Source organism: Pelodiscus sinensis, chromosome 25, assembly GCF_052426305.1.
Source record: "Pelodiscus sinensis isolate ZL-2025 chromosome 25, ASM5242630v1, whole genome shotgun sequence".
NCBI classification, from domain to species: domain Eukaryota; kingdom Metazoa; phylum Chordata; order Testudines; family Trionychidae; genus Pelodiscus; species Pelodiscus sinensis.
This window is the reverse complement of record NC_143076.1, coordinates 1,654,714-1,678,683: the sequence shown is the minus strand read 5'-3', so window position 1 is coordinate 1,678,683 and position 23,970 is coordinate 1,654,714. Positions and strand designations below refer to the sequence as shown.

The 23,970-nt window shown below is 56.9% G+C and overlaps 1 protein-coding gene across 2 annotated transcripts; it reads left to right on the top strand.

Annotated features, from left to right (window-relative positions):
- The first annotated feature begins 6,604 nt into the window (after nt 1–6,604).
- On the top strand, nt 6,605–23,191 carry LOC142821490 (uncharacterized). 2 transcript variants are annotated; one of them, XM_089773352.1, is made up of 10 exons: nt 6,605–7,055; nt 7,461–7,918; nt 11,244–11,339; nt 11,891–12,121; nt 12,424–12,446; nt 13,136–13,248; nt 13,813–13,872; nt 15,810–16,010; nt 19,538–19,651; nt 19,948–23,191. In XM_089773352.1, exons 2-10 carry the CDS (start codon nt 7,547–7,549, stop codon nt 21,105–21,107), a joined length of 2,370 nt encoding a protein of 789 aa, XP_089629478.1. In that variant the 5' UTR covers nt 6,605–7,055; nt 7,461–7,546; the 3' UTR covers nt 21,108–23,191. The 2 variants fall into 2 exon arrangements, with proteins under 2 accessions (XP_089629478.1, XP_089629479.1); XM_089773353.1 differs by lacking the exon at nt 19,538–19,651.
- Nucleotides 23,192–23,970: the final 779 nt, after the last annotated feature.

Below are 23,970 nucleotides of genomic sequence, written 5' to 3'. Positions count from 1 at the left end.
CTCGCAGGGGGTGTCACGGTCACAGGGGAGGTTGCGGGGGGCTCGCAGGGGGGTGTCACGGTCGCAGTGGAGGTTACGGGGGGCTCGCAGGGGGTGTCACGGTCGCAGGGGAGGTTGCGGGGGGCTCACAGGGGGTGTCACGGTCGCAGGGGGGTTGCGGGGGGCTCGCAGGGGGTGTCACGGTCGCAGGGGAGGTTGCGGGGGGGCTCGCAGGGGGAGTCACGGTCGCAGGGGGGGTTGCGGGGGGCTCGCAGGGGGTGTCACGGTCGCAGGGGAGGTTGCGGGGGGGCTCGCAGGGGGAGTCACGGTCGCAGGGGGTTACGGGGGGCTCGCAGGGGGTGTCACGGTCGCAGGGGAGGTTGCGGGGGGGCTCGCAGGGGGGAGTCACGGTCGCAGGGGGGGTTGCGGGGGGCTCGCAGGGGGTGTCACGGTCGCAGGGGAGGTTGCGGGGGGCTCGCAGGGGGTGTCACGGTCGCAGGGGAGGTTGCGGGGGGCTCGCAGGGGGTGTCACGGTCGCAGGGGAGGTTGCGGGGGGCTCGCAGGGGGTGTCACGGTCGCAGGGGAGGTTGCGGGGGGCTCGCAGGGGGGTGTCACGGTCGCAGGGGAGGTTGCGGGGGTGGTGGCAGGGGGTGTCACGGTCGCAGGGGAGGTTGCGGGGGGCTCGCAGGGGGTGTCACGGTCGCAGGGGAGGTTGCGGGGGGCTCGCAGGGGGTGTCACGGTCACAGGGGAGGTTGCGGGGGGCTCGCAGGGGGTGTCACGGTCGCAGGGGAGGTTGCGGGGGGCTCGCAGGGGGTGTAACGGTCGCAGGGGAGGTTGCGGGGGGCTCGCAGGGGGTGTCACGGTCGCAGGGGAGGTTGCGGGGGGCTCGCAGGGGGGTGTCACGGTTGCAGGGGAGGTTGCGGGGGGCTCGCAGGGGGTGTCACGGTCGCAGGGGAGGTTGCGGGGGGCTCGCAGGGGGGTGTCACGGTTGCAGGGGAGGTTGTGGGGGGCTCGCAGGGGGTGTAACGGTCGCAGGGGAGGTTGTGGGGGTGGTGGCAGGGGGGTGTCACGGTCGCAGGGGAGGTTGCGGGGGTGGTGGCAGGGGGGTGTCACGGTCGCAGGGGAGGTTGCGGGGGTGGTGGCAGGGGGTGTCACGGTTGCAGGGGAGGTTGCGGGGGGCTCGCAGGGGGTGTCACGGTCGCAGGGGAGGTTGCGGGGGGCTCGCAGGGGGTGTCACGGTTGCAGGGGAGGTTGCGGGGGGCTCGCAGGGGGTGTCACGGTCGCAGGGGAGGTTGCGGGGGGCTCGCAGGGGGTGTCACGGTTGCAGGGGAGGTTGCGGGGGGCTCGCAGGGGGTGTCACGGTCACAGGGGAGGTTGCGGGGGTGGTGGCAGGGGGGTGTCACGGTCGAAGGAGAGGTTGCGGGGGGCTCGCAGGGGGTGTCACGGTCGCAGGGGAGGTTGCGGGGGGCTCGCAGGGGGGTGTCACGGTTGCAGGGGAGGTTGTGGGGGGCTCGCAGGGGGTGTAACGGTCGCAGGGGAGGTTGCGGGGGTGGTGGCAGGGGGGTGTCACGGTCGCAGGGGAGGTTGCGGGGGTGGTGGCAGGGGGGTGTCACGGTCGCAGGGGAGGTTGCGGGGGTGGTGGCAGGGGGTGTCACGGTTGCAGGGGAGGTTGCGGGGGGCTCGCAGGGGGTGTCACGGTCGCAGGGGAGGTTGCGGGGGGCTCGCAGGGGGTGTCACGGTTGCAGGGGAGGTTGCGGGGGGCTCGCAGGGGGTGTCACGGTTGCAGGGGAGGTTGCGGGGGGCTCGCAGGGGGTGTCACGGTTGCAGGGGAGGTTGCGGGGGGCTCGCAGGGGGTGTCACGGTCGCAGGGGAGGTTGCGGGGGGCTCGCAGGGGGTGTCACGGTCACAGGGGAGGTTGCGGGGGTGGTGGCAGGGGGGTGTCACGGTCGCAGGGGAGGTTGCGGGGGCCTCGCAGGGGGTGTCACGGTCGCAGGGGAGGTTGCGGGGGGCTCGCAGGGGGTGTCACGGTCGCAGGGGAGGTTGCGGGGGGCTCGCAGGGGGTGTCACGGTCGCAGGGGAGGTTGCGGGGGGCTCGCAGGGGGGTGTCACGGTTGCAGGGGAGGTTGTGGGGGGCTCGCAGGGGGTGTAACGGTCGCAGGGGAGGTTGCGGGGGTGGTGGCAGGGGGGTGTCACGGTCGCAGGGGAGGTTGCGGGGGTGGTGGCAGGGGGTGTCACGGTTGCAGGGGAGGTTGCGGGGGGCTCGCAGGGGGTGTCACGGTCGCAGGGGAGGTTGCGGGGGGCTCACAGGGGGTGTCACGGTTGCAGGGGAGGTTGCGGGGGGCTCGCAGGGGGTGTCACGGTTGCAGGGGAGGTTGCGGGGGGCTCGCAGGGGGTGTCACGGTCGCAGGGGAGGTTGCGGGGGGCTCGCAGGGGGTGTCACGGTCGCAGGGGAGGTTGCGGGGGGCTCGCAGGGGGGTGTCACGGTTGCAGGGGAGGTTGTGGGGGGCTCGCAGGGGGTGTAACGGTCGCAGGGGAGGTTGCGGGGGTGGTGGCAGGGGGGTGTCACGGTCGCAGGGGAGGTTGCGGGGGTGGTGGCAGGGGGTGTCACGGTTGCAGGGGAGGTTGCGGGGGGCTCGCAGGGGGTGTCACGGTCGCAGGGGAGGTTGCGGGGGGCTCGCAGGGGGTGTCACGGTTGCAGGGGAGGTTGCGGGGGGCTCGCAGGGGGTGTCACGGTTGCAGGGGAGGTTGCGGGGGGCTCGCAGGGGGTGTCACGGTCGCAGGGGAGGTTGCGGGGGGCTCGCAGGGGGTGTCACGGTCGCAGGGGAGGTTGCGGGGGTGGTGGCAGGGGGGTGTCACGGTCGCAGGGGAGGTTGCGGGGGTGGTGGCAGGGGGGTGTCACGGTCGCAGGGGAGGTTGCGGGGGGCTCGCAGGGGGTGTCACGGTCACAGGGGAGGTTGCGGGGGCTCGCAGGGGGTGTCACGGTCGCAGGGGAGGTTGCGGGGGGCTCGCAGGGGGTGTCACGGTCGCAGGGGAGGTTGCGGGGGGCTCGCAGGGGGGTGTCACGGTCGCAGGGGAGGTTGCGGGGGGCTCGCAGGGGGGTGTCACGGTCGCAGGGGGGTTGCGGGGGGCTCGCAGGGGGTGTCACGGTCACAGGGGGGTTGCGGGGGGCTCGCAGGGGGTGTCACGGTCGCAGGGGAGGTTGCGGGGGTGGTGGCAGGGGGGTGTCACGGTCGCAGGGGAGGTTGCGGGGGTGGTGGCAGGGGGGTGTCACGGTCACAGGGGAGGTTGCGGGGGTGGTGGCAGGGGGGTGTCACGGTCACAGGGGAGGTTGCGGGGGGCTCGCAGGGGGTGTCACGGTCACAGGGGAGGTTGCGGGGGTGGTGGCAGGGGGGTGTCACGGTTGCAGGGGAGGTTGCGGGGGGCTCGCAGGGGGTGTCACGGTCACAGGGGAGGTTGCGGGGGTGGTGGCAGGGGGGTGTCACGGTTGCAGGGGAGGTTGCGGGGGGCTCGCAGGGGGTGTCACGGTCGCAGGGGAGGTTGCGGGGGGCTCGCAGGGGGTGTCACGGTCGCAGGGGAGGTTGCGGGGGGCTCGCAGGGGGGTGTCACGGTTGCAGGGGAGGTTGTGGGGGGCTCGCAGGGGGTGTAACGGTCGCAGGGGAGGTTGCGGGGGTGGTGGCAGGGGGGTGTCACGGTCGCAGGGGAGGTTGCGGGGGTGGTGGCAGGGGGTGTCACGGTTGCAGGGGAGGTTGCGGGGGGCTCGCAGGGGGTGTCACGGTCGCAGGGGAGGTTGCGGGGGGCTCGCAGGGGGTGTCACGGTTGCAGGGGAGGTTGCGGGGGGCTCGCAGGGGGTGTCACGGTTGCAGGGGAGGTTGCGGGGGGCTCGCAGGGGGTGTCACGGTCGCAGGGGAGGTTGCGGGGGGCTCGCAGGGGGTGTCACGGTCGCAGGGGAGGTTGCGGGGGTGGTGGCAGGGGGGTGTCACGGTCGCAGGGGAGGTTGCGGGGGTGGTGGCAGGGGGGTGTCACGGTCGCAGGGGAGGTTGCGGGGGGCTCGCAGGGGGTGTCACGGTCACAGGGGAGGTTGCGGGGGGCTCGCAGGGGGTGTCACGGTCGCAGGGGAGGTTGCGGGGGGCTCGCAGGGGGTGTCACGGTCGCAGGGGAGGTTGCGGGGGGCTCGCAGGGGGGTGTCACGGTCGCAGGGGAGGTTGCGGGGGGCTCGCAGGGGGGTGTCACGGTCGCAGGGGGGTTGCGGGGGGCTCGCAGGGGGTGTCACGGTCACAGGGGGGTTGCGGGGGGCTCGCAGGGGGTGTCACGGTCGCAGGGGAGGTTGCGGGGGTGGTGGCAGGGGGGTGTCACGGTCGCAGGGGAGGTTGCGGGGGTGGTGGCAGGGGGTGTCACGGTCACAGGGGAGGTTGCGGGGGTGGTGGCAGGGGGGTGTCACGGTCACAGGGGAGGTTGCGGGGGGCTCGCAGGGGGTGTCACGGTCACAGGGGAGGTTGCGGGGGTGGTGGCAGGGGGGTGTCACGGTTGCAGGGGAGGTTGCGGGGGGCTCGCAGGGGGTGTCACGGTCACAGGGGAGGTTGCGGGGGTGGTGGCAGGGGGGTGTCACGGTTGCAGGGGAGGTTGCGGGGGGCTCGCAGGGGGTGTCACGGTCGCAGAGGGGTTGTGGGGGTGGTGGCAGGGGGGTGTCACGGTCACAGGGGAGGTTGCGGGGGGCTCGCAGGGGGTGTCACGGTCACAGGGGAGGTTGCGGGGGTGGTGGCAGGGGGGTGTCACGGTTGCAGGGGAGGTTGCGGGGGGCTCGCAGGGGGTGTCACGGTCACAGGGGAGGTTGCGGGGGTGGTGGCAGGGGGGTGTCACGGTTGCAGGGGAGGTTGCGGGGGGCTCGCAGGGGGTGTCACGGTCGCAGGGGAGGTTGCGGGGGTGGTGGCAGGGGGGTGTCACGGTCTCAGGGGAGGTTGCGGGGGGCTCGCAGGGGGTGTCACGGTCTCAGGGGAGGTTGCGGGGGTGGTGGCAGGGGGGTGTCACGGTTGCAGGGGAGGTTGCGGGGGGCTCGCAGGGGGTGTCACGGTCACAGGGGAGGTTGCGGGGGGCTCGCAGGGGGGTGTCACGGTTGCAGGGGAGGTTGCGGGGGGCTCGCAGGGGGTGTCACGGTCACAGGGGAGGTTGCGGGGGTGGTGGCAGGGGGGTGTCACGGTTGCAGGGGAGGTTGCGGGGGGCTCGCAGGGGGTGTCACGGTCACAGGGGAGGTTGCGGGGGTGGTGGCAGGGGGGTGTCACGGTTGCAGGGGAGGTTGCGGGGGGCTCGCAGGGGGTGTCACGGTCGCAGGGGAGGTTGCGGGGGTGGTGGCAGGGGGGTGTCACGGTCACAGGGGGGTTGCGGGGGGCTCGCAGGGGGTGTCACGGTTGCAGGGGAGGTTGCGGGGGGCTCGCAGGGGGTGTCACGGTCGCAGGGGAGGTTGCGGGGGGCTCGCAGGGGGTGTCACGGTTGCAGGGGAGGTTGCGGGGGGCTCGCAGGGGGTGTCACGGTCGCAGGGGAGGTTGCGGGGGGCTCGCAGGGGGTGTCACGGTTGCAGGGGAGGTTGCGGGGGGCTCGCAGGGGGTGTCACGGTCGCAGGGGAGGTTGCGGGGGTGGTGGCAGGGGGGTGTCACGGTTGCAGGGGAGGTTGCGGGGGGCTCGCAGGGGGTGTCACGGTCACAGGGGAGGTTGCGGGGGGCTCGCAGGGGGGTGTCACGGTTGCAGGGGAGGTTGCGGGGGGCTCGCAGGGGGTGTCACGGTCACAGGGGAGGTTGCGGGGGTGGTGGCAGGGGGGTGTCACGGTTGCAGGGGAGGTTGCGGGGGGCTCGCAGGGGGTGTCACGGTCACAGGGGAGGTTGCGGGGGTGGTGGCAGGGGGGTGTCACGGTTGCAGGGGAGGTTGCGGGGGGCTCGCAGGGGGTGTCACGGTCGCAGGGGAGGTTGCGGGGGTGGTGGCAGGGGGGTGTCACGGTCACAGGGGGGTTGCGGGGGGCTCGCAGGGGGTGTCACGGTTGCAGGGGAGGTTGCGGGGGGCTCGCAGGGGGTGTCACGGTCGCAGGGGAGGTTGCGGGGGGCTCGCAGGGGGTGTCACGGTTGCAGGGGAGGTTGCGGGGGGCTCGCAGGGGGTGTCACGGTCGCAGGGGAGGTTGCGGGGGGCTCGCAGGGGGTGTCACGGTTGCAGGGGAGGTTGCGGGGGGCTCGCAGGGGGTGTCACGGTCGCAGGGGAGGTTGCGGGGGTGGTGGCAGGGGGGTGTCACGGTCACAGGGGAGGTTGCGGGGAGCTCGCAGGGGGTGTCACGGTTGCAGCAGGGTTGCGCGGGGGGGGGGTCCCAGGAGCTGCCTGCCCCGGCCCAGGGCCCGGCCCCCCCGCACGTGCCGCGTGTCTCGGCCCAGCCGGGGTGACACGTTCTGGGCCCGGGCTCCGGGTCGGGGCGGGGGGCGGGGCCCGAGCTCGCGCGCTCCCGCCGCAGGGTCCCGAGCGGCGGGTCTGTGTCACGCGCCAGGAGGCGGGGCCCGTGACGTCGCTGTGGCTCCGCGCTCTGATTGGTTCATGGAGCCCCGGATCCGGCCCCCTTCCGAATCCCTCGCCCCCCGCCCTCAGTGTCTCAGGCCCAGCCCGTCACTCCCGGCGCGGCAGCTGGGCAGGGGAATCCCTGTCACCCGGGCGGGAGAGCAAGGGGCGGGGCAATCAACGTCATTGATGACGCCATACGGGGGCGGGGAAATCGCACGTCACTCGGGCCTGACAGCCGGGGGTTCGCTTGTCACTCGGGCTTCAGAGCAAGGGGCGGAGCGAACAACGTCACTGAGGGGAGCCCCTCGGTCTGAGCTAAGCCCTGGCGCTGGATTCTCATCGGAGTCATTGACTGCTGCGCATGCGCGGTCTGACCGCGCCCGCCCCATTCCCTGCGTTCCCGGCCGTGCTCTGGCCCCGCGCCGCGCGCCCTGAGGCGGGAGCCGTTGGAAGGGGCCGTTGGTGCCGTTACTCGCTGAGGGGCTGGCCGCAGCGCAGCGCGAGGGAGCTGGGGGAGGGGCTGCGACCCCCCCGGCCTGCGCTGCGGGTAGGTCCGGCGCTGGGGATCGGCCCCCTCGGGCTCTCGGCCCCTCCTGATGCTCCCGCCGGGCGGGGGGTGCGCGAGGGACTGTGGGGGGGATTTGAACACGGGGGGGCCTGGCTGGGCAGCGGGCTGAGGGGCGCAGGGGAGGCCCTGTGAGGGGGCAGGAGGGGGGGGCCTGGCTGGGCAGCGGGCTGAGGGGCGCAGGGGAGGCCCTGTGAGGGGGCGGGGGGGGGCCTGGCTGGGCAGCGGGCTGAGGGGCGCAGGGGAGGCCCTGTGAGGGGGCAGGAGGGGGGGGGCCTGGCTGGGCAGCGGGCTGAGGGGCGCAGGGGAGGCCCTGTGAGGGGGCAGGGCGGGAGCGAAGCTTTTGGGGGTTTTTTGGTTTTTAATTTTGATTTTTTGTATTCTCAGTGCTGGTGCCTCAGGCCCCCCCCCCCCCCGGACTTACCCCCCCATTGCCGAGCGCAGGGAAGCGGCTGCCCAGCCCAGAGGCAGCCATGGCTGCAGAGAGCCCCGTGGAAAGTGTCCGGGAGGAAGCGCCGCGTCCCGTCTGCCTGGAGGATTTCACAGCCCCTGTCGCTCTGGAGTGTGGGCACAATTCCTGCCAGGCCCCCCTCAGCCCTCAGGGCAGAGACACTGAGCAGCAGGGACCCCTCCGGCCCAACCGGCAGCTGGCAAACGTGGTGGAACTAGCCAAGCCACTGAGTTTCCAGGCAGCAAAGAGACCAAGATGGGACGGGGTGTGTGGGGAGCACCAGGAGGCTCTGAAGCTGTTCTGTGAAGAGGATCAAACTCCCATCTGTGTGGTGTGTGACAGATCCTGGGATCTAACGATGGCGCCTGTACAGGAAGCTGCCCAGGAGTACAAGGTACAGAGTGGCTGTCCAGTGTGATGGGAAATAACATTGGGTTTTAATTACAGGCTAATTTCACTGACTGTTACCGGGCACAGGTGTGGCACAGCTCTGTAAAGCCTTCATGGTACAAGTGATGCTGTAAAAAGTAAACGCTCTGGCTTTGTGGCAACTTACATCAAGTCTTTACAGATACCTGATGTGGGAAATGTTTCTCTGAGGCTCTGAATCCTGAAACCCAGCCCTCACTGGTGACAGGAGGGGTGTTTGCACAAGGGAAGTTGTTAACAATCAGAGAGGTTTAGATCACAGGAGCAACAGGCCACTCGGTCAGTGAGCTGCCTTGGGACTGGAGAAGAGGAGGTTACACACTGTTACTGATTGGAGGAACAGGACTAATAATCTGGCATTTGCCTTATAGACCCGCAGTGGCATCTGGGCCCTGCACAACACCCAGCAAGGGAAAATCCCTGCCCTAACTGGTAGGGACCTAGCTCCCTGCCCCTCAGCATCACTGAACAGTGAAGTGTGGCCCTTATGAGGGAAAGATGCCTTGATAAAGCCCCAGGCCCCGGAGGGAGAGGAGGTTTCCCGCTAAGATGCTGAACTCCTGGGCTGCTCCATGAGGGGTTAAACTCTGATGCAGCAGCTGGGCACTAGATGAGGTTGCTGGGCTGGATGCTGTGTGGGGCCCCGAGCGCCTTCACTCCACCCATAGCAGGGTTTCAGGAAGCACAGGTCTATGCCAGGCAGAACTGGGATTCAACTGGATTGTAGCAAGAGTTCAAACTGGTTAACTGATGAGCTAATGGTTATTGGTGCCAGTTACTGGTTAAACTTCCCACTGTCCCAGCAGTGCCCACTTGCCTCTGGCAGCTACTGTCAGTCTGCAGCTGCTGGGAGTTCCTATTGGCCAGCAGTTATTGTGGCTGCCCCCAGCAGACCTTGTGAGAGATCCCCGATACCAGGAGAGCCTATTTCCACTACCAGCCCTGCCTGTCAGCAGGTTAAAAAATACTGTCATTGATAAAATTGTAATCGGTTACATGATTAGTATTCAGTATCAGAGGGGTAGCCGTGTTAGTCTGAATCTGCAAAAGCGGCACGGAGTCCTTATAGACTAACTGAAGTGTAGGAGCATAAGCTTTCATGGGCAAAGACCCACTTCGTCAGATGCATGTAGTGGAAATTTCCAGAGGCAGGTATAAATATGCAGGCCAGAATCAGGCTGGAGATGACGAGGTTGTGATTAGTATTGTTAAGCATTTTTACCTCCCTAATCCCCACCTGCAACGTTCTTTAGGAAGGTGCCACCACTGATCCGTTCTCAACCGTTACAGGTGTCCTCCTGCATCCTCAGAGTATGTCTACACCACAGCGTTAATTTGAGTTATCTTAATTCGAAATAGCTTAATTCAAATTAACTAACTCGAATTAACGCGTGTACACACAAAATGCAGTCTGAATTAGCGTTTTGCTAATTTGAACTACTGCATCCACACTGAGTGGACACAGAATTGGATTTAAGGCCGGCTGGAACCAGGTCAGGGGTATCTTTGTGTGGCTGTTGCCTGAGGCTGAGGCTTGTGCTTAAGGGGACACACACATAACCCCCCTTCCCCCCCTCCCCAGGCAGCCAATGCTCAGGTGTCCCTGCTTGATTTCCTGCCTTGCTGCGGGACAGCAAAGCATTTGTGTCTCGGAGTGCTCTGGTTGCTCTCATTCAAGACACCCTGGCACTCTGCAACATGGAGCCAGAGCAGCCCCAGGGCACTCGGGTGCATCTTGTGGATGCGTTGCTATCAGCCTGGCTGCACCTGCTGCAGGCTGCCATCCAGGATATCTATTGGGGGGGCTGTCAGTATCCAGGAGGCCCTGCGGGAGAGCATCCACCCTGAGGAGCACTCAGCCTCCCTGGTCTGCCCCACTGGGGGCTTGTGCCTCATTCCTCCCTCATGTCCTTCCGCTTACCCCTCCTTAACCCCCCTTCCTGATGTCCAATAAAATACCTGTATTTTCATGAACAAAAGCTCTTTATTTAACAAAACTGGGGGGGATGAAACCCTGGTGAGAGTTGGGAAAGGAGGCTGGAGAGGGGAGGAGGGAGAGGGACACCTGGGAGGAAGGATCTGGAAGGGGAAGGCAAGGAGAAGAAGGGGGAGGAGAACCTCAGGGTTGGGGGTCTTCCCGGCCCTCCTGTCTCCCAGCACTGCGTGTGGGGGGGCCTTGGCGTCCCCGAGGGGGCGGGAGGGGGAACAGGTGGCAGGGGAGGAAGAAGAAGCGGGGAGGGGGAGCAGGAGTCGGAGGAGGAGCGATAGCTGGGGCAGCCACAGGGGCTGGAGCGGCAGCCGGCACCAGTCTCTGCACCAGGGTCTACAGGTTGTCGTGGATGGCACGGCCCTGCTCCAGCAGCTCCTGCAAGCCCTCCTGCTGCAGCTGCAGGTCTTCCTCCACCCAGCGCTCCTGGCAGCAGACCTGCCTGACATATAGTGCCAGGTGCTGCCAGTGGTACTCCTCCAGGTGCCGGGTCATCCTGCTGGCCCGGGTGCGGGAGGCTGTCCTGGGCGGGGTGCTGCGCCCTGCACTCGCAGCTGGTGCGCCCTGCACTCGCAGCTGGTGCAGCTGTGGAGAAACGAGACCTGCTCAGTTATCCCTGGGGACACAGTGGGTGAAACCCTGCCCCACTCTGCAAGGTGAGGACGGCAGGTCTCCGCACCATCATGTCCTGCTATCCCTGGGAGTGTGAGCTGGCCCAGGACTGCACCCATGCCCCTGTGTTGTATATTGTGTGGGGGAGTGGTGGCAGGGGAGGGGAGATGTGCCCTGCCTCTGCATAGAGGGAGCTTCTGGAGAGAGGGCATTGTGCAGTGTCTGTCCCCGGGGTCAGGAGCATGTCATGTGCCTTCATACATATATTCGTGTGGGTAACAGGCCAGGGCCCCTGTGTGGCACATGCACAGGTTGCTGCATGATCTGTGGTCAGCAAGGACCACACGCGCAGTCCCTAGGTCCCCCCCCCACATAAGGGGACAGTGATGGCACTCACATGTCGAGGCCTCCCTGGCCTTGGACGACACTGGCGACAAGCTTGCTGGCATGTCTCTGGGTGCCCGGGGTGCATGGCAGGCTCCCTCCAAGCTGTGATTCCAAATTAACTTTGCTGTGTAGACATACCCTCAGTCTTTTCCTGTCTCTTTTTCTATGGACAAACCCACGTCCAGGGCTGAGTCCCTGCTGGACAAGGGCAGAGTTCCACAAAATTGGGACTCTCTTAAAGGCAGATAAATGGGCTCCCAACATCTAATGGGGTTTGCCCTCGTGCTTACATCTGCTTCCTCAGGACAAATTGGAGACTCATTTGAAGACTCTGAAGAAGGAGAGAGAAAAGCTGCTGAGAAGGAAAACAACAGCAGAAGGGAAAAGCCAGGAGTATCTGGTAAGTGCTTGTGGCTATGGACCAGCAGGGACTGGCAGTGGGAGGGCTGTGATAGGAGGCAGACTCCTGTGTGGCCTTGGTGAGGTTGGGCTTGTTTGTGTTTCTCCTGGATCATGGATTGCTGGCTGAGATCCATGTGTAGGCAGGCCCTGAGCATCCATGTCAGCATGAGTTCGTGTCCAGCCTTTGTGGCTTTCCCAAGTGAGCTGAATGTCCCCTGAAGGTCTGTCTGCTCACTTGGTGCATTAACATGTTTGCTTCTTTTTCCTCTCTGGGTATCTCTGTCAGGCTGGTGCTGAGTCCTGCCTCCTGCTGCTCTGGGTCTGAATTCCCAGAGCCCATGAATGACAGAAGATGTTGCCCATGACTAAGGGACATGGGTCAAAGGAGATGCTGGGAGAGTCGCCTCTGCCGAGTAATCACAAAGTAGAGTCAAATGTCACACATTTTAGGGTTTTCCAAGAAATTCTTGCTGCTGCGCACTGTTCCCCATGAAAGAGCTCTGGGCTCTGTCCATGCCCCTCACCAGCCCTTTCCCTGTTTTCACACAGAAATGGACCCAAGCAGAGAGGCAGATGATTGTGGCCGAGTTTCAGCAGCTGCAGCTGTTCCTGGAGGAACAAGAGCGACTCCTGCTGGCCCAGCTGGAGAAGTTAGATGAGGAGATTGGGAGGTTCCAGACTGACACTATCAGGAACCTCTCCATGCAGATTTCCCGCCTCAGTGAGTGGATCGGTGAGCTGGAGGGGAAGTGTCAGAAGCCAGCCAGTGAATTCCTGCAGGTGAGACTGAGGGAGAAACATCCCAGCTCCTCACACAGGGAAGGGAGGCTCCTGAATCACAGGTGCTGGGGTCCAGCTGTCAGATCTCAGTATAATACCTTGCGCATTGCTGCCATGTGGGTGACTCTTGTGCTTTGTAGAGTTACAGGCACAGAGCTATTAGAGATGGCAAAGCCCCATTCACTCAGGGGATCCATGTTCCTGGGGCCAGGGCAGGGCCTCTTCCCATGTTTGCAAAATCCTTTCTGTGAGGTCCCCTGTGGGTGTCCAATGGAGCTGAGATTCTTTGTCTTTTTTTCTAGGACGTCAGAAGCGCCCTGAGTAGGTACGTGGCTCTCACTCTCCTCACACTGCAGAGCGCAGGGAAAGGGCTTGGAACTGATGTTAGCACCACATCTCCACAGGGCTCTACAGCCAGGTGTTAGATACAAATATCTCTGACTCATTTAATTCTGAGGGTCTCATCCTCGCACTTTAGACTCTGGAATTCCCCATTCAGGACACAGTCTGACCTCAGGTGTTTCCTAGAGCTCTCACCTCCCTGGGGACTGGCTACTTCAGGACTGTGGGGTGGAACATGGGCCTGTCACTGCTGGGCACATTCAGCCCAGAGCAGCAGGGACCAAGAGTCTGTCCCACCTGAGGGCTGTTTGGAGACCTGTGTGAAGGAGCGTGGGAGGGGGGAGCTGGTGTCTCACTGTAGTCCCTAGTGGACAGATTCTTTCAGCCCTTCACCTGGGAACCTTCTGTTCCTCGGTGCCTGGGCCAAGGAGTAAGTTGGCCGCAGAGACTCAATTCCCCTTTAGTCCTCCAGCCAGTCTCCCCAGACCAGAAGTGAAGAACAGCAATGGGACCTTTGAGGGGAAGGTTGCACGGCCATGGGATGTGTTGTCCCTGCTCTCAGGCTGGGAGAATTGGAGGATTCTAACCCCAGGCCTGTTAGAGCTGAGACTTACTAGCCAGAACTTATCAGCAGTAAACTAAATACAATCACATGGAATTGTTTCTGTCCAGGTGTGAGACGGGGCAGTTCCAGCTGCCAGAGATTTCCCCTGAACTGGAAGAACAAGTCAGCAGTTTCTCCCAGAAAACGATTGCTCTGTCGGAGACTCTGAGGCAGTTCAAAGGTACCTGGAAGGGATGGATGAGGGGAAAGTGGTTCAAGTATCTGAGATTATTGAATCTGGACTCTGAAGCCAACCTTCCCCTGCCTCAATTCCCACATGGAGAATGACGGCCACATCACTCTGCTCTCCTTAGAGACACTGAGCGAACAGACCCAAGTGCTTGCAGATAGAGCCAGGGGTTTGCAAACACTGAACCTCCCATTCAGAGATCAAAATGGCCAAAGTTACTGTGATGGCCACGTGTCCCACCACCACCGCTCCAGGATATGATAAGAGGCAGTGAGTGAATGAGAAACCAAGTGGGAGGGGGTGAGGAGGGAAGAGTAAGTCTCACTTACAGCTTCTCTCTCCTGGGATGGGTGTGAGGCTGCAGGGATGTTGGATGCATGGCTGGGAGGTGCCCGAGTGAGAGAGGAAATGAAAGTTTCAGACTCTTTTATACTAAATACCTGAGTGTGTGTGTATCTGGTCTCTGATACAATTGAAATGCAGAGTTCAGAGTGGGGACATTGTTATAAAGAGGAGAACCTAGAATCTCACCTCTCTTATCCCTTCGCCCACTAGACACTCTGTCCTCTGCACTGGAGAGAGGAAGATTAAAATCCCTGGGAGCTTTCAGACAAGGTGAGTTTGCAGGTGGAGATTCTTTAAATGATGAGAAAATTCCTGTGAAAACATCTTAATGGGATTGTCATTGAAGTTACCAACCAAACCCAGCGACCACGGTGCACACAGCCCTAAATCTCACCCACTGATCAGTGAGGAGCCCCAGGGGTGCTGCATGGGGACCTGTGGACACTTTGAGAAACACTGGTCTGTGAGTTTGTGATGCTAAAGGGGTGAAGTTAAAGCACACAATGGACGGCACCTTCAGGCTCAGATTTCACTGCTCAGTCAGTTTCAATCTGGGGTTGGTTTCAAACAATGAATAGGCTGAAAGGCTTGTAGCTGACTGGCTTCCACTGTATCAGTTTGTTCAAGGCAAGAAACTGCTGGATCCCCAAGGGCTGTTAAGTCTAGTGCAGGCCTGGGTAAAATACAGCCCATGGGCCAGATCCACCCCACGAAGCCATTGGATCCAACCCACGGATGCCACTCCCCATCTGCAAGTCATTCAGAAAGTGACTGTGAACCCAGAGGGGAGGGGAGAAGGCTTCAGGTGCTGCTTCTACCCCCAGGACAATCTCATTGGCTGGTTTCTGGCCAGAAACAAAGCACCGTGCCCCCTCCCCTCTGGATTATAATTATTCACACATGCACATGGCCCTGCAGCCAATGAGAGGGTCGGGCAGGCTCCCTGCCTGCCTACGATGCTTGGGCTCTGGCCAGGAGTCACTCAGATAAGTCTCCTATCCAGAGCTTGCCTCTGCCACCCCAACCTCTCCCTTCCCCTCCTAATCTCTGCTCCCCACTCCTGCCCTCTGCTCTGCATACCCAAACTCTGTCCTCCTCCTGCAGCTATATATGCAAGAGCTCTCAGTGGTCAGAAACCCACAGCCCCTTATTAGTCCACCAAGTCATTTCTCTAAATTAAAGTTACTTTAAATATCTAATGAGTAGTTGGCTAATCCAGTGTCCTAGATCACAGCCTGCCTCCTTCACCCAAACTCCCTCCTAGACCCCTCTACCTGTCCTGCATCCCACACCATTATCCCAAGCTTCCTTCTTCTCCCAATGTCCATCCCAGACCCTGCATTTTGTGCATTAATGTCATGGAAGAGTGCAGCTCTCAGCCACTTTCCATTTGCCCCCCATCAAAATGTATTGCCCACCCCATCGGGTGGATACGGCTCAGTGAGAGCCAATAAGTGAAAGCTGAAGCCAGACTATTTTAGGCTAGAAAAGAGGCACAAATGTTTGATAGGGAAGCAGATTAGCTACTGAAACAAATGAACAAAGAACTGGTGGATTCTCCCATCTCTTGATGTCTTCAAATCACTGGGGGACTTTCTTGAAAGTACACTGTGGGGAATCAGAGCTTTGTGCCTGGGTAACCGGACTAAGTGTAATGGCTTGTGCCACAGAGGGGGATTGCATGACTAAGGGTATCTTCTGATCCCATGAATCCATGAATTTTAAGAGCTCTTCCTGCAAACACTCAGCACACGTGTTTAATAATAAGCATCTGAATGGTGGTGTTAACTTCACTGACTCTCTGTTGTGGAAAGGGTTTATAACGTCTCTGTCAGATGAGAGAGCAAAGTTTATGCTGCAAATCTGTGAATGAAGACTAAGGGTTTTAAATACAGCAGTCTGCATTTGGCCTATGTCCATGTTCAGGCAGATGAATATGTGGCTTGTTATCAGAAACACTGGGTGCTGAGAACTAAATCCCATTGTTGCAGACGCAGTAATGTTGTAACTCACGCCAGGTACAGAGAGAAATGAATATGGATTTGGGATCTAACTTCTGTTTCTGGAATATCTAGACTAAAACTTTTACCCACAATGGCAGAGTCTAGCATGTGTCTCACCACGGACAGAGTCTGGGCAGAATGGGGGTGTGGAAAGGATTAAAGCCCCTTCTAAAATGTCTCTAATTCACCTTCTCCCCCTGCCAGGCTGCAGAACACCCATGTCTGTCTCTAGCTCAGCTCCCAGCCTTCAGAGCCAGGGACAGGAAATGGCCGTGGCGGAGCCTGTGAGCTTCGAGGAGGTGGCTGTGTACTTCTCTGAGGAGGAATGGGCTCTGCTGGACCCGGGCCAGAGAGCCCTCTACAGGGATGTGATGCAGGAGAATTATGAGGCTGTGAACTGGCTGAGTAAGGATTCCTGTCCCCTTGGGTAACAGCAGGTGGGTGGGCTCTGGAGCATCTGGGTTGTGTTTGGTTCAGGGTTATTCATTGCCTCTGCCCCCAATGTCAGGAGTATCTGCCATAATAATCCTGGCTCTTGTGTGAAAGACTGTCCCCTCCATGCTCCCTCCCAGGGAAGGCAGGTTCAAGGATATAACAATGGCTCTTCCCACACCTAAGGTTTCGCTGCACTTCCCCCGCTATCTTGCCCATCTTGTATTTTGACCAGACGTGTGAGTGGAAGGGCTCAGGCAGGAACAGCTGGTACCAGAGGTCTTGATCTGGCTGCTGTTAGTGGATTCAGGGTCCCCGTGCAGCAGTGTGCTCAGCGATTGGAAGGAGGGTGCGGTTCCCAGAGTCCCTCCCTGCCTGTAGCTAATCTCTGTGACATGCTGGTATTTGTCAGTGGGAGGGGCTGGATGCTGGCGCTGAGGGAGGATGGATGAGGCAGTTGACGCTCTGCGAGTATTTTGTCTGAGGTAGCTCTGTAGTAGAGAAACGTGAGCAGAGCTGTCCTTGCATTTCAGGCACAGGCTGGGTTTCCTTTCAAAAGTTCAGCTTCATTCTCTCTGGGGTTCACTTGCCTCTCTGTGCAGCGGAGATAAATCAGGTCACCTGTCTTGTCTTTTTATATCTTCAGGTAGGAACTTTTTCTTCCTGTGTGAATGTCTGGCTTCATGCTCAGGAGACCTGTGTTCAGTTCTCTGCCTCTGTCATAGACTTCCTGTGTGACCTTGATCAAGTCCCTTAGACTCTCTGTGTGCGGTCGCCTCTCTCTGTAATAGCTATTATAGTGTGTCCTTGTTTCTCAGGACTGGGAAGGATACCTACACTAAAGAGGGGTGATGCTTAACTCCATATGAGCATCCCAATAGCACAGTGGGGTCCTGATTTACACCAGAGTTCCCAGGTGCTGCTGGGTTTGATAATTTTGCTTCCCATAGCGACTGCAGTGCCCTATGAATTGCTGCTAGCGCCACAGAGCATCGTTACAGCTGTTCAGGGTGGGTGGCTCTTTCTGGAGCCTTGATGCCAGCAGCACTGTCAGAGCGTGCAGCTTATCCAAGCAGCACACCACAGGGTTACTGCTAAGAAAGACCCATGCTCCATTCAGAGGCTAAGGCACTCGGCCAGGTTTATTGTGAAAGGAGCAGGGTGCTAGTGTCCCAGCACCTCAGGCACAGGTATAATGAGACTTGTTCCAACCCAATAATGATACCAGCTCAGTCAGCAGCTAGAACACTGCCCCTCAGCCAGTATCAACATGCCCCTTCTGTGACTTCTTTTCTCACATTGACACAAACAAAATTAATGTTGCATTCAATGTGTTGCTATCCCCCTTGGCCTTCTCCCTGTTTGTTTGAACAAAACATCCATATCCATTATCCCCTCATCCCGTTCATGTGCACAAGGGTCAGTGAGCTATTTGGTAGGACTGTGTGTTTGCAGTCCCTGCAGAGAGCGGTGTTGATTGCCCTCTTCCTGCTCAGGAATGTGATTTCTTGATTAGTTGATAGCAGTGCTCCACCATTCTGCCAAAGCCTGGCTTGTTTTAATTAAAAAATAATGGACATAAACAAGATAATCCTAGTCATCAGATCAGAATTTTCCCATTGACTCGGCACACAGCAAAGCTGAGGGGAAGGCGCTCACAAGGTGCAAATGTGGTAGATTGTGTGTCTCCCTGGAGCGGCCCGAAATCAAAGGCCAGGCTCACCGGAAGAGGCAGGCTGGGAAACCACACAAAGGCTGCTGCTGGCAGAGTAGTACCAAGGCTACAGACGAGGAGCTGAGTAACAGCCACAAGCATCAGAGAAGCAGCATGGCCCAGCTTCACCCTGGCTGGTTGCTGGAGAAGCCTAGCGCCACCCTGGGCAGCCACAGGAACGGCAGCTGTTGTGGGCAGCTAGCAGGGCTCACCCAGACACAGGTAGTTGGGATCAGGGCTCAAGAGCATAGGCAGGGCCTGAAGCAGCCTGCCAAGGATTCACTTAGCTGCTCAGGCAACTTCCTCTGTCTTAGAATCATAGAATCATAGAATAATAGGACTGGAAGGGACCTCAAGAGGTCATCGAGTCCAGCCCCCCGCCCTCAAGGCAGGACCAAGCACCGTCTACACCATCCCTGCCAGATGTCTATCTAACCTGTTCTTAAATATCTCCAGAGAGGGAGATTCCACCACCTCCCTTGGCAATTTATTCCAATATTTGACCACCCTGACAGTTAGGAATTTTTTCCTAATGTCCAATCTAAACCTCCCCTGCTGCACTTTAAGCCCATTACTCCTTGTCCTGTCCTCAGAAACCAAGAGGAACAAATTTTCTCCTTCCTCCTTGTGATACCCTTTTAGATATTTGAAAACCGCTATCATGTCCCCCCTTAATCTTCTTTTTTCCAAACTAAACAAGCCCAGTTCATGAAGCCTGGCTTCATAGGTCATGTTCTCTAAATCTTTAATCATTCTTGTCGCTCTTCTCTGTACCCTTTCCAATTTCTCCACATCTTTCTTGAAATGTGGCGCCCAGAACTGGACACAGTACTCCAGCTGAGGCCTAACTAGTGCAGAGTAGAGCGGCAGAATGACTTCACGAGTTTTGCTTACAACACACCTGTTGATACAACCTAGAATCATATTTGCTTTTTTTGCAACAGCATCACACTTTTGACTTATATTCAACTTGTGGTCCACTATGACCCCTAGATCCCTTTCTGCCATGCTCCTTCCTAGACAGTCGCTTCCCATCTTGTATGTATGGAACTGATTGTTCCTTCCTAAGTGGAGCACTTTGCATTTCTCTTTATTAAACCTCATCCTGTTTACCTCTGACCATTTCTCTAACTTGCTAAGGTCATTTTGAATTATGTCCCTATCCTCCAAAGAAGTTGCAACCCCACCCAGTTTGGTATCATCTGCAAACTTAATAAGCGTACTCTCTATCCCAATATCTATCTTGGGCCTTCTTCTGGCCCAAGTAGAACATCTGAGCCAAAGAGCAGGGGGAGCCCAGCCCACCAGCCAGGAGCTTTGTGGACAGAGCCTTGGGGAGCTAGAGCTAGTCCTTCTTCTCCAAGTCCTAGTGACCTGGCATGTGGCCGCTACAGTCTGAGCCCTGTCTGGGGGCTTTGGTGTCAGACCTGCCAGCCCTCCCTAGGGCTTCCCTTCTGAGCAGTGTGTCCCTGTCCTGCCCTGAGATACTGGGGATGAGGGGGATGGAATGGGCTTTGAGGGGGACTGAGTTGTACCCTAGAGAGTGCAGCGGAGTGCTCAGCTCCCCTGGGGAAAGAGCTGGGCCATTCTCAAGGTGGGGGGAGGGGATGCACCTGTACTGCAGTTGTGTGCGTGTCCTTGGCTCTTGTACCAGCCAGATCCCAGTCTCTGCAAGGTGGGGAAAGGAGCCTCTCTGGATGGGTGACTCAGATCCTGACTCTGGAAGCAGGAATGGCAGAGACCTTAATGAACAAGATCAGCACTTGATTAATTACTCTGCAAACAGGATTTCCACTCTCTGAAGTTCATGTGATCTCCTGGGTGGAGAGAGAGGAGGAGTTGCAGGTCCCAGATCACCAGAGCTGTGAGGAAGGGGAGATCATCAGTGGCATCCACACAGGTGAGCAATCAGTTAAATTTCCTCAGAAACCAGCTTATAGCAGGTGTTACTTGTGTGTTTTCATGAAGTCTGTCTGATTCTTTAGCCTGTCTTCAACTTGAGCCAGAGTGTGGTGGATGAGGAAAGGCTGGGTTTTCTCTTCTGTGGAAGAGTTCTGAAGAAGGAGGGTGAACTCAGCTCATGATAATTCAATCATTATTTGAGCGCGTGTCCCCTTTTCTATTCCTCTTTCAGAGTTTTCTTTCAGCTCATCATAGAGAATAACTCCTGTCTGTATTATTTCTCTATCCCAACAGGTGATGGGATGCTGCCTGAGAACCGTGATCTTGTGCAGCAGGAGGGATCGGAGCAAGTGTCTCCATGTGGGATGTTACTGGGAAGACCTGAAGGGCATGTTTCCCAGATACGTGAGCAGGGAGAGACTTGTGAGAGTCAGCATAGCCCAGAAAGGCAGCATGGAAACCATCCAGGAGGGGGACAGGATAAATCAAGTCACAGGAGCAGAGGAGAGAAAAGAAACACAGAAACCATTCAACAGAAAATCCCCCATCGACAGTCACCCTGCACTTGTAGTGACTGTGAAACTCCTATTGAACATCAAAGAGCCCACACAGGAGAGAAGCCATTCAAGTGCTCCGACTCTGGGAAAAGCTTCAGTCAGCACTTGCGCTTTACGAACCATCAGATACTACATATAAGAGAGACACCCCATAACTGCTCTGACTGTGGGAAAAGCTTTAGTAGAAGTGAACACCTTGTTAGACATAGGAGAACCCACACAGGAGAGAAACCTTTCAATTGCTCTGACTGTGGGAAAAGCTTTCTGAGCAGCTCACACCTTGTTACACATAGGAGAGCCTGTACGGGGGAGAAACCCTTCAACTGCTCTGACTGTGGGAAAAGCTTCCATCAGAATTCATGCTTTGTTAACCATAGGAGGACCCACTCAGGAGACAAACCTTTCAATTGCTCTGAGTGTAGGAAAAGCTTCAGTAGAAGTGAACACCTTGTTAGACATAGGAAAACCCACACGGGAGAGAAACCTTTCAATTGCTCTGACTGCGGGAAAAGCTTCAATGAGAATTCAGAGCTTGTTATCCATAGGAGGATCCACACAGGGGAGAAACCTTTCAATTGCTCTGACTGTGGGAAAAGCTTCAGGAAGAAGTCAAACCTTGTTACACATAGGAGGAGACACACAGGAGAGAAACCTTTCAATTGCTCTGACTGTGGGAAAAGCTTTATCGGGAGATCAGACCTAGTTCTCCATAGGAGAACTCACACAGGAGAGAAACCTTTCAATTGCTTTGACTGCGGGAGATGCTTCAGTCAGAAGTCAGTGCTTGTTAGACATAGAACAACCCACACAGGAGAGAAACCTTTTACTTGCTCTGACTGTGGGAAAAACTTCAGTAGAAGCTCACACCTTGTTAGACATAGGAGAACCCACACATGAGAGCTACCCTTCACCTGCTCTGACTGCAGGGAAAGCTATAGTCGGTGCTCCTGCCTTACTAACCATCAGATAAAACATACAAGAGAGTTGCCTCATAACAGCTCTGATTGCAGAAAAGGTTTCAAACACAGGTCAAACATTAACATAAGAACGGCCATACTGAGTCAGACCAAAGGTCCATCTAGCCTAGTATCCTGTCTTCCAACAGTGGCCAGTACCAGGTGCCCCTGAGGCAGTGGACCGAAGATCATGCTCAAGCAATTTTTCTCCTGCCATCCTTCTCCAGCCTTTGACAAACAGAGGGCGAGGGGCACCATTGCTTACCCCCTCGCTAATATCCTTTTATGGGGGACCTAATCTCCATGATTTTATGTAGCTCTTTTTTAACCTCTGTTACAGTCCTAGCCTTCACAGCCTCCTCTGGCAAGGAGTTCCACAGGTTGACTGTGTGCTGTGTGAAGAAGAACTTTCTATTATTACACTGCTTTACAGCCAAAATGCTTCTGAAATAACTGTAGTCAAACTTTACTAATTCTGGGTCACAGAACGAAAATGATGCTTAAAATTGTTGATTGGCTCTAGTTTTCAAGATATGCTATTGGGTCAGTATATACGACCCTTGACTTGCGAATGGCGGAGGATAAGTGAGTTATAAAGGGAAGGGATCTCAATTTAAACCAGAAATGACTAAAATACACCTTTGACTGGATCTATGAATAAATCTATGACTGGGTTTGGACAGTACTTGCTTTTTAGGCAAAACAATGAATGATGCAATCTGAAGCTGGTATTGCGTCATACATTATATGAATTTCATCATGTTATTCCTAGAAGTCATGGATGTTTGGCTGCATAATGGCAATGTTTTGCCATCAATTCCTGCTGGTCATGTAGTCCATATGAAGGAAACCTATGACAACATGAAACAACTTTTGAGGTGCATAAACTATGACCAACATCAGTGGCAGCTTTGTGGCGATTTGAAGGATGTTGCTCTCTTGCTTGGTCTGCAGACTGGATACACAAACTTTCAAGTACCTCCGTAGAAAATTTTCAAGGTTAAGTGAAGCTAAGATAAAGGAAGGTGTCTTTGTTGGTCCTCAGATTCGTGAACTTCTTTGAGATGGTGCATTTGACCATGCACTGCATGGCAAGGAAAAAATGGCATGGAAAGCCTTCCAGTTAGTGGCAATAAATTTTCTCAGAAACAACAAGGCAGACAACTACAGGTTGTTGGTGGAAAACCTCCTCAAGGCATACAAAAGCCTTGGTTGCAACATGTCACCAAAGATACATTTTTTGCACTCTGTTAGATTTTTTTCCACTGAACTGCGGAGCAGTGAGCAATGAGCACGGCAAGCGATTTCACCAGGACATTGCAACAATGGAGAAACGCTATTAGGGCAAATGGAGCCCATCAATGCTTGCAGACTATTGCTGGACAGTGACAAGAGATGGTCCATTTAATGAATACAAGAGACAAGCCAAGAAACGCCATGTAGACACTGAATAGGACTAAACTATGTACATAATAGTTTTTTGCTTTTTGTTTCATAATAAATTTTATTTATATAACCCTTTTGCTGATTTTTAAAGTGTTACATAAAAAGGACAGGTGAAATATTATCATGTAAAGCAAACAAATGCATGAAAAGACCTAGGTTTACAATTTATGATTAAAACTCTACTATCTACACAATATACATAGACATAAAATGTAAAAACTTAACTATCTTGGAAACAGAAGCCAATCAGTTGTTTTAATTGTCATTATTGAATTTAGCACATCAAAATACATAATAAATAGCACATTTTATCTCTGAAGCAGATGACTTCTTAAAAAATTGTAGACCAGTGTTAGTTTTAAACCTGCTACCCACTAATTTCATTTGGTGTCCTCTAGTTCTTATATTATGGGAACAAGTAAATAGTTTTTCTTTATTCATCCTTTCCCCATCACTCATGATTTTATACACCTCTATCATATCCTCCTCAGGCCCTTCTTTCTGAACTGAAAAGTCTCAGTCTCTTTAGCCTCTCCTCATATGGGACCCATTCCAAACCCCTAATCATTTTAGTTGCTCTTTTCTGAACTATTTTAATGCCAAAATATCTTTTTTGAGGTGAGGAGACCACATCTGTTCACAGTATTCAAGATGTGAGCGTGCTGTAGATTTATATACGGGCGGTAAGATATTCATCTTATTTTCTGTCCCTTTTTTAATAATTCCTAGCATCCTATTTGTTTTTTTGACTGCCGCTGCACACTGAGGTCACTTTCAGAGAACTATCCACGATAACTCCAAGATCTCTTTCCTGATTAGTTGTAGCTAAATTAGCCCCCATCATATTGTATGTGTAGTTGGGTTTATTTTTTCCAATGTGCATAACTTTACACTTATCCACATTAAATTTCATTTGCCATTTTGTTGTCCAGTGACTCAGTTTGGTGAGATCTTTTTTTGAAGTTCTTCATAGCCTGCTTTGGTCTTGACTATCTTGAACAGTTTAGTAACGTCCGCAACCTGGCTACCTCACTGCTCACCCCTTTCTCTAAATCATTTATTAATAAGTTGAATAGGATTGGTCCTAGGACTGACTCTGGGGGAACACCACTGGTTACACCTCTCCATTCTGAAAATTTACCGTTTATTCCTACCCTTTGTTTCCTGTCTTTTAACCAGTTCTCAATCCATGGAAGGATCTTCCCAATTATCCCATGATAACCTAATTTCCACAAGAGCCTTTTGTGATGTACCCTGTCAAGGCTTTTTGGAAATCTAAGTACACTATATCTACTAGATTCCCCCTTGTCCACGTGTGTGTTAAACATAAGACAACCTACAGACGAGAGAGAACTATT